Source organism: Pavona decussata, unplaced genomic scaffold, assembly GCF_977016875.1.
Source record: "Pavona decussata unplaced genomic scaffold, jaPavDecu1.1 SCAFFOLD_233, whole genome shotgun sequence".
NCBI lineage: Eukaryota > Metazoa > Cnidaria > Anthozoa > Scleractinia > Agariciidae > Pavona > Pavona decussata.
This window is the reverse complement of record NW_028145638.1, coordinates 5,082,958-5,097,561: the sequence shown is the minus strand read 5'-3', so window position 1 is coordinate 5,097,561 and position 14,604 is coordinate 5,082,958. Positions and strand designations below refer to the sequence as shown.

The following is a 14,604-nucleotide window of genomic DNA, read 5'->3' as shown; positions in this document are numbered from 1 at the left end:
AGACATTTCCTGCCAAAGATATCTTCCTGAGCCCTGCAACATCGGGCGGGTTATTTTTGCCAATTTGATTTAAGATAAAGATATGACCGGACAAAATGATTGCAAAATATACATTTGACAGCATGATCATGATAGCGGCCATTTGAAGTCTAAACAATGTGAGTTTCAAACGTGTCAGAGAGGTTTTTATCATCCTGGGTAAAAAAAAATGAAATAAAGTCACAAACGTTTGCGAATGCCACTGAACGAAGAGTTCTACAGAACTTTATGCGCAGTAAAAAAGCTCATACCAAGAACGAAAATCAGCTGCTACGAAACGAACTGGGAATCTCTCAGTGGTATGAATATTTTGCGCGCTGGCAGATCAAGATAAACAAAGCGATGTTTATGAGCAAGTAAGCGAGTGGATTTAACCCCAGGTGTGCGCATAGAGGAAAGAAGCGAACTTAATAGCTAGAGTACTTACTTTGCAGCGATACAGGAAGCTCCAAACTCAACCAAACCACAAACTGAAACCAAAACGACGATTGGAGCAGCCGTGTCAAAATTTGATAGGTGAACCCAGGCGCGACTCAACACACTGTCAAAAGAGCGTCTGAGGAACCAAGCCTTTTTTGTGCTTTAGTTTACATTTGTCGAGTCGAAACAGGTGGTTTTTGCCGGGGTTTTGCGCTAAAACCGCCCGTTCGCGTCATATCGGCACGAACAACAGCTTTTTTCTTTCGCTACTGCAAAACTATGAACAAAGTCCTCGTGGAATAAAAAATTCCCGGGCCAGGTCGGGGCCAGTCGATGCGCGCATTTCTTTTTATGTTTATATACTGTCAGGCGCTCTGGCTCTTCAGAGTAAGTGGCGCGTGGATGGCACGTGACCAATCTCTTGTTCGCACATTATATTAGGGCACTCGCAGACGTTCTTTTTGCTTTTGGAAACCTAGTTACCTTAGTTACCTTAGAAAAATAAAACAACAACGAAAACAACTGGAAAGATTGCGTACTGAACCAAAAGAGCGTCTGGAGGGAGCCTTGATCGCTAGGATTTTTTTAACCCTTGTGGGTGACACGTGTGTCATTAGCCCGGGAAAGACCCGAGGGTCTTCGCCCGGGCTGGTTTAGATATAGAAGGGATGATACCTTGTTTCAGAAATTATCTTACAACCAAAATTTAAGAAAGATATTACTTTATTTGTTCCACTGATACTGCTTGTTCGGGGCATAAAATAAAATAAAACAGGCATCTGGGAATATTCGTCCTAAATGAATCAGTCATATCAGTTTCACACACGATCACTGTAATGATATGTTATATGAAAGGAACAAAGTTCACGTGTAAAAGCAAGATATAACGTACTGTGTAAAAATATGGTTCACCGGTGAGGAGTCGAACCCCGGTCTTCTGTTTGTTCGGTCTAGCTAGTTCACGCTTGGAAATAAAAGGACTTGGGGCGTCCATCCCTATATGGAAATTTTCAACGAAAAAATGAAAAATAATTTTATATATATATATATATATATATAAAATACGAGTTAGTCGGAGCCACGGTAAAGAAGCATGAATAGAGTTCTACTTGTCCAGCTTGTCAAGTTTCGGTTTCCGTTCAGTTTCCTCTTATATCCTCTTTACCGTACATCTCATCCAGTCCTATCTACCTTAGCTAATCTGCTCACTGTAAGAGTCGTCTAAGAATTTATTTGGGCAAATGCGTAACGTCCTTCAAACTCTGCCGAACTGATGTGCGATTATCACTGAATGATGCACGGCCAGCAGCCCTGGAGAAATTTTGATTTGATACTGGTATATATTTTCACTAACAGTCTGCAAAAGTTCTATTATAGTGCCTTGAATTTCAACCATTTCCTACTTTTAATGAGAATTTTCGGAGCAAGTTCAGGAAATTTCTTAGATCCGCAGTGGCTAATACGTGGCTCACGTATCTGGCGTCGTCCGAAAAAGTTACCGCTTATCAGAAAGACAACGCCTATTCTGCAAAGGCAAAATCAGACAAAAAGGAAAACATCTTCAGTATGTTCTTTTTAAACGGTGCCTGATGACAAATTGAACCAGTTTTTTGAGTCAATAGCTCATGATGAACTCGAAAACGAAACAACCTTGAGTCGAAAACGAAACACCCTGAACTCGAAAACGAAGCACCCGTTAGTCAAAAACGAAGCACCCTAAACTCGAAAACGAAACAACCTTGAGTCGAAAACGAAACACCCTGAGCTCGAAAACGAAACACCCCTGAGTCGAAAACGAAACACCCTGAGCAGAAAACGAAGCATCCTCTACTCGAGAACGAAGGACTATACTGAGTCGAAAACTAAGTACCCCTCGAAAACGACCAGTGTTTAGTGGAAAACGAAGCACGCTGAAATCCTGCGAAACCTCGTAAAGCGGCTGGGCACCGCACACAGAAACATAGGTTAGCACTGCACAGGTATCAAACATGCAATAATATTAACACGTTCTTCCAACATGTTTTCCATCCTCATGTGTGTTTCAGCACGGTAGTACCGAAAACAAAGCACTCGAAAACGAAGACCGAAGCACGAAGCACCCCAAAACTCGAAAACGAAGCACTTAAGGTCGAAAACGAAGCACCCTATTTTCAATCAATTACAATCACCTCTACAGAGGCGAAAAACCAAATTTTGTTGATTAGATAAATAGATTGTTGTTAAAGAACTAAAAAGCTTTTACAGAAGAAAAATATCAACAAAAGGTAAAGCTTGACATGCTTTATTCACGTGGAAAACAGGAAATGCCACTTTTACTTTTAATTCAGTCACGGCTGCGGAAAATCATTTTCAACAACTTGCAGTTGATAGTTTTGCGCAGTACTCTATCCGTTATCGTGCTTGATTCGTGACTAAATTTCGACCCTGAATAAAACAAAACAAAACCCTAAGTCGGCCTTAAAAACTGAGTGCTTCGTTTGCGACCTAGAGTGCTTCGTTTTCGAGTTTTAGGGTGCTCGATCGTTTTCGACATAGAGTGCTTCGTTTTCGAATTTTGGGGGTGCTTCGTGCTTCGTTCTTCGTTTTCGAGTGCTTCGTTTTCGATACTACCGTTTCAGTACTAGTGAACCGATTTTTATGCCGAAAAGCGTTGAGCCAACTCAAATAAGTGCAGAATAATGCCACTGAGATGAGCAAATGACGATTCAGCTAATACCTTGAAGTTTACTGAATATTGTCTCAGTTTAAAGTAAGAGGTCATTACAAATGGAAATTATTTTCCTGACAAGGGTATCACAGACTAGTACAGGACGCAGGATGGAGAACATCTTGTAACGGACGTTTGTGCCTGTTTTGGTAACCGGGTGTATTATGCAGTGTTGGTTCTGGGTTTTCGCTGGATTTTAGGGGTGCGTCGTTTTCGACGGCTTAATTTTAAGGTGTTTCGTTTTCCTATCCAGGGTGCTTCTTTTTCGACTCAGGAGCGTCTTTTCAGTTTGAGTTTCAGAGTGCCTCGTGCTTTAGTATTCGGTTTCGGCATTCGGAGTGCTTCGTTTTCGATAATACCGATGTATGGTAATGACAGACTAACAATTAACAAATGAAACGGTGCATGTTTACTAATACCAAAGTATTTTTGTGCGGTTTATGACTATGCGGGAAAAGCAGATCTTAGCAAGGGCTATTGGAATCCAAAAAGAAAATTGGGGGTAACCACGCATTTTTCAGAGATAATTAAGCAATAAAAAAAAAACAGGAAAGATTTATTGCTGCTCGACGTTTCGGGGTCATCGTGACTCCGTTATCAAGAGACTAGTTAAATAGCATGCAAATAAGGCAAGGTACAAGATAAGCATAAATTACAATAAACGACCTAAACAACTTTCCTTATTTGCATGCTCTTTAACTAGTCTCTTGATAATGGAGTCACGATGACCCCGAAACGTCGAGCAGCAATAAATCTTTCCTGGTTTTTTATATGCCTTTGCTTCAGCAAATCCCTGCTGATTAAATAATTAAGCAATAATATCTCTAAAAAGCGCCAAAATATAAAGCCAGGTATGGGTTTTTTTTTTTACTAAATTGAAGCTCACCGGTAATTATCTCTGAAAAATGAATGGTTACCCCCAATTTTCTTTCGAGATACCAAAAGCACTTGCTAAGTTCTATCTTCTCTGTATAGTCCAGTTTAAACGGCGCAAAAATATCCCTCTATTAGCAGGCACCACCCAGAGGAAGCCCGAGTATCTCGAGATGCGCAGAACGTCACGGTATGCGTGGCTATTTTCGCATTTTTGTCGACGTAATCACTCAGTTGTGATCATATTTTCACATATAAAGCGTTTATGTATGTAGCTAGTTTCTGTAAAATCTATTTTCAAAATGAAATGGACATATCGGTTAGGAAACATGCCCTGCCTTGGATAAAGCCCGGATAGGCGTCTGTTCTCGAAGGCTAGCCCTACCTGTGTTGAGACTCGACTCGATGTTCCGTTCGGGAAAGGAGCAGGGGTTCGTCAGTGATCGTTCCAACGAAGCGGGTGGTAACTCATAACAACGTTACTCAGCTAATGTTACTCTTGAGAAAGCAGGAATTCGTGACAGTATAAAGGTCATTCGGTTTCGCCTTGACTTGCTCCACCTCACACACAAATGCAAATAAGTGTTGTTATCATTATGTATCGAAACTCCCATGGGCGCCGAGAACAAGTAAATTAACTTGCACAGCGATAAATGAACAAGAGACGACGCCAGAAAGAACAAATTAAAACGTCGTTACACACTTCCAGCGACGAGGAGAAATATTGAACTTCAGGGTAAGTACTCAAGGGAGCTAATGCTCGATTAGTCTTGATTCAATGGCCAATATTAGTGTGAAATATGTTTATTCACAGCCAAATTATGTTAAGTATATCGAGGATGCATCAGGCTGCATACTTTCACAATAATCTGTTAAAAATTGTCGAAAACAGCAAGTTAAATATTGAAAAAAACGCTGTCGACAGATTTATCGACGTCGCCTTCGGCATTGCAACAGTAGCATAATTTGTCATAAGCTTTGCCGTTCTGTCCGGAACTCGAACAGAGTTGGGAAGTTTCTAGTTAGCTTCGTGCTTACGTGCTGGTTGATTTTGGTGAACATTAGTCGCTTAAGATGTCTACTTTTCCAAACAGGGCTGGGAATCCAAACAGAATCAGCTGGAAAAAGAAGGAGGCGGATTTGATTGAAGTCGAAGAGTACTCTGACGTATTCGAAATGGAGCCTCCAAACATGGATAGCTCAAGTGACCTCGGTGAAAAGTTTGAGCTTAAAGAGATAAAAATACAACAGTCCAACGGGATAAATGGCCACCAGAACAACAGAGAAAAGATCAACAAGAAAAAAAGCAAGATGAAGAGAGTTTTGTCCACAAAAAACGTGAAGAAACGACGACTCGTTGGCAAGCACGGTGGACTGAAAGTTGTTGCTTCGCAAGTCCCTCAGAAACATGGCATGTACATCTCGGATTTGTTTACAACTATGATTGACTCTAAATGGCGCTGGATTTGCTGTATCTACATTACAATGTACTCCGGTAGCTGGCTCGTATTTGGCTTATTATGGTGGCTTATAACGTATTTCCGTGGTGATAATTTTTGCGTGGATAACGTCGACTCTTTTACCAGCGCATTTCTATTCTCGCTTGAAACTCAAACGACTATAGGGTACGGTGGTCGGCAAATTACACCCGAATGCCCCGAAGCCGTGCTTTTGTTAAACGCGCAGTCGCTAATCGGATTTATAATAGGTGCATTTATGCTGGGTCTGATTTTCGCCAAGCTTTCGCGTCCAAGAAATCGCGCAGAGACAATTTTATTCTCTCGCTATGCAGTCGTTGCTCTACGTGACGGCAAGATGTGTCTCATGTTTCGCGTTGGGGACGTCCGCAAAAGCCAAATTCTGGAGGCACATGTTCGAGTGAACCTCTTTCGGAAAAGGAAAACTCGAGAGGGTCTCGAACTGCCATTTTATCAACAGAATTTGCCCGTTGGTACCGACTGGACCTGCGAGGAAAATCAGGTTGATAGTATTCTCTTCCTTATTCTACCGCTCACAATTGTTCACGTGATAGATGAGAACAGCCCCCTTTACGAAATGCACCCGAAAGATCTTCGTAACTGCGATTTCGAGATCGTCGTGGTTCTTGAAGGCACGGTAGAAGCAACGAGCATGCTTGTTCAAGCAAAAACATCCTACATTGCGGATGAAATCCTTTGGGGACACGAGTTTATCAACACCACCGATGAAAGCAAGTGGAAGTATGGACGCTACAGGGTTGATTTTTCAGTCTTCGACGATACCCGCGTAGTTCCTGAGACCCCGCAGGTTTCAGCTAAAGACTACTACGAGGGAAAAATGTTTAAAACGATGTCGGAATCGTCCTTACTGACTGTGGATACGCAAGAAGATGTTGACGACGAGTTTGACTCGCCGAGTGAGTCTGGGAAAGTAACGCGAGGAAATACCTTCGTAGTAGGTTTTGATGAGGATACGGACACTGTCGAATATGTTTAACCTCTTCACTACAATTTCTCAATTCACGATATTTTTCCAGAGGCACCTAGTATTTAAACACGACGACTTTTATTTTTACCGCTCTTTAGTTTGCGTTTCAATGGAACACCGGGGGATCGCAACTAAACACGGACGACATTCACTTTGGTAACAAAAGAGGGTAAAATTGTTATGGAAACAATTAGTGTTTTAAAAAGTGTTAATAGGAGCAATAGGTGAGAATTTGTGTTTGAGTTTGCCAATTAACGCATGTTAATCTTATCGGGGTGAAAGGTTTGATAATTTGACAGCACAATTGAAGTAAGTGCTTTTGTCTGTGACAATTTCTGCTCTGTCTGATATTAGCCAATCCGGAAGTTTTGAATATTCAACGACGGAATGACGCAGAGATCTAAATTTCATAACACTTGTATATTCAATTCAATGATAAATGTGAACCCTGTCATTAGTAATTATGTTTGTTTACACAGACTATTATCGTGATCAACGAAAAAATATAGAAAGCAGTTTGCAGTTGGCTTAGAGTTCGCTGTCAGTTTATAACTTCTGTTTCAATTCGGGAATTGAATTTTTTGGGCCAGCGTAGGAAATAAACATTACGGAAAATGAGAGGAAAATTGCCATATGTTAGTCAAATCAAATAATCATGATCACTGCATCGAATCGCTAATGACTTCGATCTATGATCTTCTTTTATTAGCTCCACGCAGCCAAAGCAAATAGAGATTAAGAACCGAATATTCTATTTCTGAAGGGGAGTGGGGCTGGGCAAATAACAAAACAAATCTTTGCAAAGCTTTCGCAGAAAGAAAAATCGTACACAGCGTAAAAATTAAGCAAAGAATTATCTTGCAGCAAAGTGAAAAGGAACAAAAGTTAAACATATCTTTTGTTCACAGGAAAAAAAATTGGATAGAAAAAATTAAAATTGCCAGGTGGTGAACATGTATCCTGTACTACAATCGTTCATTTAACCAAGTGCGAAGCGCAGGGGTTGAGGAAAAGAAAAATAATTTCTCTTTTCCTCTCGGCTTGTGCTTGGTGCTCGACCAAATGAAAGTCAAGTTATACGGGCTTGCCAGAGAATATGAAAAAAGGCATTCAAGTGGTTAACAAACGCCGGGGTTTTAATTCCCCATAGATAATAATTGGAATTTCAGTGAACTTGAGGAATACAATAAAATTAATGAAACGTTATTTTGGTTATAAATTAAAACAGATCAAAACAATCTGGATGTGTTTGACACGTTGTATTTTTATTAATTGCCCAGCGTTTATAAAGTCAGCAACGATTCTGTAGTACGGAAACAAGGTTTTTTTTAATAAAAAGCTTAGAAACCTTAAAAACTCTGGATTTTGTTACTTGTTTTATGTTCATAGATTTCCCCGGCGTTGTTAGCTGGAAACACATTTTGTTGGAAACGAGTAGGGACTGGAACTAGTCGAATTCGCACGTGATCATTTGTATCAGATTTCTCGGATAGATTCTTGTTTTGAGTGTGACTCTCGAAGGAACTCTGGAACATTATACTTCTAAATGTAGCGGAATTTATCTTGTACGTCGGAAATAGCGGAATTCTTTCTCAAGGAACGTTATCATGTAATCTTCGAGTTTATCAGGTATTAAAGAGTTTGGTCGAATACAACATTTTGGTGCCGGAGACCCGGGAGTGAAAGCAAGGAGAACAGAGCACGTGTTTTGAAACCTTCGCCATGTCGGATGTCAAAAAGAAAATTCTTGAGCGCTCAGGGTTCAGAGTTCACGTTCGTAAAGTTATGAACGATGTGAAGGAGTTAATCAACAACGGTGATGTGGAAAGCGTCCGACTGAAGCTGAAATCGCAAAAGATTAACCTGGAAAAACATCAGAAGGAAATTGCATCGCTTGATCAAGAAATCGCAGAATTATTACAAGCCGACGCAATCGAAAAGGAAATCCTGGATCGCTGCGATTTTAATGCGTCGTTACAAGAAACGATCTTATTGATAACCTCATGTTTGTCGTCTCCTAAGCAGGAAGCGAATGATGTCGAAGAAACGGTAACATTGCCATCGGCGAGTCCGCATGGATCTTTCCCTGCTCAAAATGGCGCGAAGGGCACAAACAAGGCAAAGCTACCGAAGCTCACGTTACCTAAGTTTACCGGGGATGCCACAAAATGGACAACATTTTGGGACAGCTTCTCATCTGCAATTCACACGAGTGAGGATCTGAATGAAGTCGACAAATTTCAGTATTTGAAATCATTATTGGAGGGCGCTGCAGCCGAAACCATTTCTGGTTTACCTCTCACAAGCTCAAATTACAACCATGCGGTCGATCTCCTAAACAACCGGTTCGGAAGCAAACAAGTTATCATATCCAAACACATCGAGATGTTAATGCAGCTGCCAAAAGTGAGTGATACTGGTGATCTTAAACAATTGCGGCAATTGTTGGACAAAACAGAGTCGGCTGTTCGAAGTTTGCAAGGAATTGGAATTTCCATTGACACGTACGGAACATTCCTAACCCCTGTGATCATGGCGAAAATTCCTCAAGAGTTGCGTTTAATTTTGAGTCGTGGTATGAGCGACGAGTGGGACCTCGACACATTATTAAAGTCGTTTGCAGAGGAGTTACAGATACGAGAAAGGTGTGCTCTCGGTCCAGTGACTGATCAGTCGAAAATGAGGGAAAAGCGAGAGTTTGGATATGGATTACGGTTCGGTCAAAACAAGAGACCCCCCACGTCGTCGACACTTGTTTCATACAGCGACAGACCTCAACAAAATAAGGAAATGTGGTGTACTTTCTGCAGTGGACCGCACCCTTCGGCGAGATGCGCTGTTGTTACGGAGCCAGAAGCGAAGAAAAGAATTCTCCGCCAAAAGGGGCGATGTTTTGGTTGTTTGAGGAGCGGTCATGTGAGCCGAGATTGCCAAGCGAGATGTTATCGTTGTGGCGGGAAACATCATGTATCGCTATGCGGCGTGCAAAACGTTCCACCACAGTTCTCCCAAGCAAGAAGAACCAATCAGGAACAAACTGTGAGTACAAATTTGTATTTCACTCAAGATGTTAAGAATAATTCTGTTTTGCTGCAAACTGCCCGAGCCAGGGTCGGAAATCCTAATGGAGAAAATTCTTGCCATGTGAGGGTTTTATTTGATTCATGTTCTCAAAGGTCTTACATAAGTACACGGTTGAGGAGCAAGTTAGGCCTGCCCTCATTTGGAAGTGAAACTGTTCTGATTAAAACGTTTGGAAACAATGAAGCCTCGTTGAAGAAATGTGACATTGTTCAATTTGCACTGGAATGCCAAGATCAGTTGAAAGTGTTTGTCAATGCTTATGAAGTTGAACTGATTTGTGGACCCATAGCCAACCAGACCATTGAGATTGCACAGCAAAGTTACCCTCATCTACAAGGCTTACCTCTTGCTGACTATTCCCATGGCGATGAAGATCTTGAAGTAGATATTATGATTGGTGCTGATTATTACTGGTCCATTGTCCAGAACCATGTGGTACGGGGGGAGTCGCATGGACCTGTAGCAGTTCGTACAAGGCTGGGTTATGTTTTGAGTGGTCCTATTAACATAACAGGTGCATTGCAGAGCTCATCAAGTGTTAACATGTCGCATGTTATGAAGACAGAGTGTCAAGTAGTTGAAGAAGACTTAAAGTCAGTTGATGTCTCTCTGAAAGAAGAACTGAACAAATTCTGGGACTATGATACTCTGGGAGTGAAGAATAGAGAAGAAGAATTCTATGAAGGTTATCTTGCCAAAGTAAAGTTCAATGGTAGCCGTTATGAAGTTTCTCTTCCCTTTAAGGAAGAACATCCTACAATTCCAGACAACTACTTGGTAGCACAGAAACGCCTCAGCTCCTCATTAGCAAGATTGAAGTCCAAGCCTGACATTCTACAACAGTATGATGACGTCATTAAGGACCAACTGAACTCTGGTGTTATAGAATTAGTTGACAAGAGTCGTGATCACGAAGTAATACCAGGAACTGTGCATTACATTCCTCATAAGGAAGTCGTGAAGGAAGACAGAACCACTACCAAACTACGAGTAGTGTATGATGCTAGTGCTAAATCTCAGAACGAACCAAGTCTGAATGACTGTCTGCTCCCTGGTCCAGCCTTAACACCATTGATCTTTGACATTCTCCTACGATTTCGTCTCTACAGAGTTGCACTGATTGGTGACTTGGAGAAAGCATTTTTAAATGTTGAAGTGGATCCTGAACAGAGGAATTTGTTAAGGTTCTTGTGGATAAATGACATCAGTTCCTCGAATCCGGAAGTCATTATCTTTAGATTCACACGGCTTGTGTTTGGCCTTGTCTGTTCACCGTTCATTTTGAATGTAACCCTGAGAAATCACTTAAGCAAGTATGAGAACATTGATCCAGACTTTGTGAACACTGTTGTCAGAGCTTTGTATGTGGATGACTTTGCATCTGGAAAGGATTCGGTAAAGGACTGCTTCGAACTTTACGGAAAATTGAAGTTGCGATTCAGAGAAGGAGGTTTCAACATGCGAAAATGGGCATCGAACAGCGAAGAGCTAAATCAGTTGATTGAGAAGGAGGAAGCTAACCTGTCATCATCAACTCAGACACCTTCAGAAACCAGTCCTTCTTTGACAAAGTCTAGTGTTCTCGAAGAAGACCTCATCAAAGTGATGGGAGTTCCATGGGATAGGATAGAAGACAGCTTCAAGTTTGATCTCGCAACCTTTGCTACACAAGCATTGGATGGAACACTGACAAAGCGGAAACTGTTGAGCATCACTGCTCGATTTTATGATCCATTAGGCTTGTTGTCACCAATTATGTTGCCCTTGAAGTGTATGTTTCAAGAGATATATCAGCTCAAGATTGGCTGGGATGAGGCCCTGCCAGAAGAGCCCTGTTTAAAGTGGAAAGAAGTAGCAGAAGACATGTTGAGAGTTTCAGTGGTCAGTGTACCTCGCTGTGTCCTAGCTGGGATAGAAGCAGAAGATGTCATGTCTATTCAACTACACGGTTTTGCAGACGCGAGTAAGATTGCTTATGGTGCAAACATCTACATTCGGGTGACAACCTCTAATGTCAGCTATTCGCAGCTGTTAGCCTCTAAAACTAGGGTAGCACCCTTGAAGGGAGAGACAATTCCTAGATTGGAATTGATGGCAGCATTGACTCTAGCAAACCTGATGACAGCTGTGTACAAGGCATTGGCTTGTACCGTCAAGGTTGATTCTGTGTTCAATTGGATTGATTCTCAGATTGTATGGTGGTGGATTCATGGAGAGTCAAAACAATTCAAGCAGTTTGTGCAGAATCGAGTAACAAAGATTCGAAGTCTCTGGAGTAAAGAACATTGGGGATATTGCCCTTCTGAACTTAACCCAAGTGACATTGCCTCGCGAGGAACTAAGAGTTCCGATCTTGTTTCCAATGATCTATGGTGGAAAGGAGCACCATTTCTAGAGAAGGAGAAGGATCAATGGCTAAGCCCACCTAATTGTCCTGTTGGTGAAGGAACCCTCTCAGAAGAAACTACAAAGAAATTGAAGAAAGAAGATGCAGATGGCATCTCACAAGTAATGACCGTATTGGTCCAAGCCTCTGAAAACATCTCTGAAGTTGTCCAACCAGAGAGATTTAGCAGTCTCAGCAAGCTTATTAGAGTAACTGCCCTTGTATTGAAGTTCATCAGACGGATTAAAAGAGTTCCAGAAATGCATTCAAATGTTAGTTCACAAGAAATGAATGCCGCAAAAATCCTCTGGTACAAAGACGTTCAAGGGAAACTTGATGAAAGGGAGAGATCAAGTTCGACTTGGGAACAGTTAGGAGTCTTAAAAGATGAAGATGGAGTATTGCGATGCAAGGGAAGGATTCAGAATTCCTCACTTCCATACTCAACCAAGTTTCCAATCCTGTTACCGAGAAAGCAGCACTTCACAAGATTAGTAATTGCACAAAGTCATGAAAACGTGAAACACAATGGGGTTAGAGAAACTCTCACTGAAACTCAGTCACAGTTCTGGATAATCAAAGGACGACAAGCTGTCAAGGATGTACTCTCTAAGTGCATTACATGTAAGAAGATACAAGGGAGAGCTTTCAGTAGCCCACCTCCTCCTCCATTACCTTCATTTCGAGTCTCAGATGATCTAGCCTTCTCCAAAGTTGGTGTAGACTTTGCTGGCCCCCTTTATGTTAAGAATATCTACCAGTCCAAGGGAGACATGTTCAAGTGTTACATTGCTCTATTTACATGTGCAAGTACCAGAGCTGTGCACCTTGAACTCACACCCAATTTGACCGCCAAGTCATTTCTAAGAGTGCTTAAACGTTTCTTTGGAAGACGAGGGATACCCAACCTGTTCATCTCAGATAACGGGAGAACTTTCAAAGATTCAGAAGTTCAGAAGTTCGTTCTTAACAAGAACATTGACTGGAATTTCAATGTGCCCACTGCAAGCTGGTGGGGCGGTTTTTTCGAAATCTGCGTCAAACTTGTGAAAAGGTGTTTGAAGAAAGTACTGGGAAATGCAAAGCTTAGTTATGAAGAACTGGAATCAGCCCTGATTGAAACTGAAGGAGTGTTAAATTCCAGGCCGTTAACCTATGTTTACAATGAGTTGTCAGAAGCTCCACTAACACCTCATCTCGTAATTGGTCGACGTCTCTTGGAGCAACCCTCCGCTACCAGTGTACCTCTGAGCCCTCTAGCCCGACGGGAACGATATTTGGAGAGTCTCCTCGCCCACTTCAGAAATCGATGGAGGAAAGAATACCTGACTAAACTTAAGGGAGAACCGAGAAAAACCATTCAAATTGGTGACCTTGTGCACATATATGCAGACAAAACACCTAGACAGCAGTGGAGAATGGGGAAAGTAGAGAAGCTGTTGCGAGGAAGAGACAACGTTGTTCGCTCCGCTAAAGTGGCGACAGTAGACAAATCTCTACGCAGGATTTGCATCAAGCGTCCAATTCAGAAGCTCTATCCTCTTGAAGTTAATGTGTTTGATGAAGGAGCAGCTGATATGGGAGCTGTCCAGTGTCACAGAGCAAGGAACATTTGTGTAGTCAGAGATGAAGATATTCCAATCGTGGTTACTGCATCTTAACTTTCAGATCTAAAACTTTGAACATTGGACTGAGTTTAAAGAGTTATCTTTACAGTTTCGCCTTATGATTGACTCCGTCAATCAGGGGGGAGTGTGTTGGAAACGAGTAGGGACTGGAACTAGTCGAATTCGCACGTGATCATTTGTATCAGATTTCTCGGATAGATTCTTGTTTTGAGTGTGACTCTCGAAGGAACTCTGGAACATTATACTTCTAAATGTAGCGGAATTTATCTTGTACGTCGGAAATAGCGGAATTCTTTCTCAAGGAACGTTATCATGTAATCTTCGAGTTTATCAGGTATTAAAGAGTTTGGTCGAATACAACACATTTGTTGCGGTCTATGAATACATTTTTTTATACACGGAAAATTATCGATCTGGCCCCAGTTGTTCAAAGGCCGGATAACTTTATCCGCTGAATAAAGCACTATTCAGGGTCTAAAATATACTTCAAGTTAAACGTTGCCCAAGGTTTTGGTACACTACCAAACTTAACTGTGGTTGGAGTATGCATATTCGCTTGTACAAGAGGAAATACTGAAATATTTGCACAGATTGAAACTGTCGGATAGTGACTTATCCACAGGATAAAGTTATCCGGCCTATGGACAACTGGAGCCAGTGTCCCAGTTGTCCAAAGAGCGGATAATTTTATCCACTGGATAGGTCGTTATCCGGCAGATAAAATGTGTACAAGATTTTCCCGATATGCCTACTATTTGTGAATGTAGCTGAAGCATATGTCAAATTTAAGTATGGGAATGTGTGGAAAACTTGCCAAAAACGTTCTTTGGAGTACATTTGCTCCGCTGGATAGCGAGTTATCCACTAGATAAAGTTACCCTCTCTTTGAACAACTGGGACCAGTACAAGATCACTGAAAACTGCCAGATGAATTTTTCAATCAGTGACCCAGGCATCCGGGCGGGTAATGAAAGTTTGAGCTCTCCAATGAGTCTACCTAT

At 41.6% G+C, this 14,604-nt stretch overlaps 3 protein-coding genes across 5 annotated transcripts in view; 2 read left to right on the top strand and 1 right to left on the bottom strand.

The window, feature by feature from the left end:
- Positions 1–743, bottom strand: part of LOC146458555 (structural maintenance of chromosomes flexible hinge domain-containing protein 1-like) — a 44,283-nt gene extending 43,540 nt beyond the window's left edge. For both annotated transcript variants that reach the window (XM_085090800.1, XM_085090799.1), the window contains exon 1: positions 467–743. The gene's annotated coding sequence lies outside the window, so the exon portion shown is untranslated. The remainder of the gene's footprint in view (positions 1–466) is intronic.
- A 3,715-nt stretch (positions 744–4,458) lies between these two features.
- On the top strand, positions 4,459–7,833 carry LOC146458554 (G protein-activated inward rectifier potassium channel 3-like). Of its 2 annotated transcripts, XM_085090826.1 has the most exons (2): positions 4,459–4,775; positions 5,134–7,833. In XM_085090826.1, exon 2 carries the CDS (start codon positions 5,216–5,218, stop codon positions 6,512–6,514), a length of 1,299 nt encoding a protein of 432 aa, XP_084946952.1. In that variant the 5' UTR covers positions 4,459–4,775; positions 5,134–5,215; the 3' UTR covers positions 6,515–7,833. The 2 variants fall into 2 exon arrangements, with proteins under 2 accessions (XP_084946952.1, XP_084946951.1); XM_085090825.1 differs by lacking the exon at positions 4,459–4,775 and having other exon boundaries at positions 4,865–7,833.
- A 394-nt stretch (positions 7,834–8,227) lies between these two features.
- On the top strand, positions 8,228–13,636 carry LOC146458553 (uncharacterized). The gene has a single exon (XM_085090883.1). It carries the CDS (start codon positions 8,228–8,230, stop codon positions 13,634–13,636), a length of 5,409 nt encoding a protein of 1,802 aa, XP_084947009.1.
- The last annotated feature ends 968 nt before the right edge of the window (positions 13,637–14,604 follow it).

Coding starts and splice junctions, on each gene's coding strand:
- LOC146458554 (XM_085090825.1), top strand. CDS start 5,114: ATGTCTACTTTTCCAAACAGGGCTGGGAATCCAAACAGAATCAGCTGG.
- LOC146458553 (XM_085090883.1), top strand. CDS start 8,228: ATGTCGGATGTCAAAAAGAAAATTCTTGAGCGCTCAGGGTTCAGAGTT.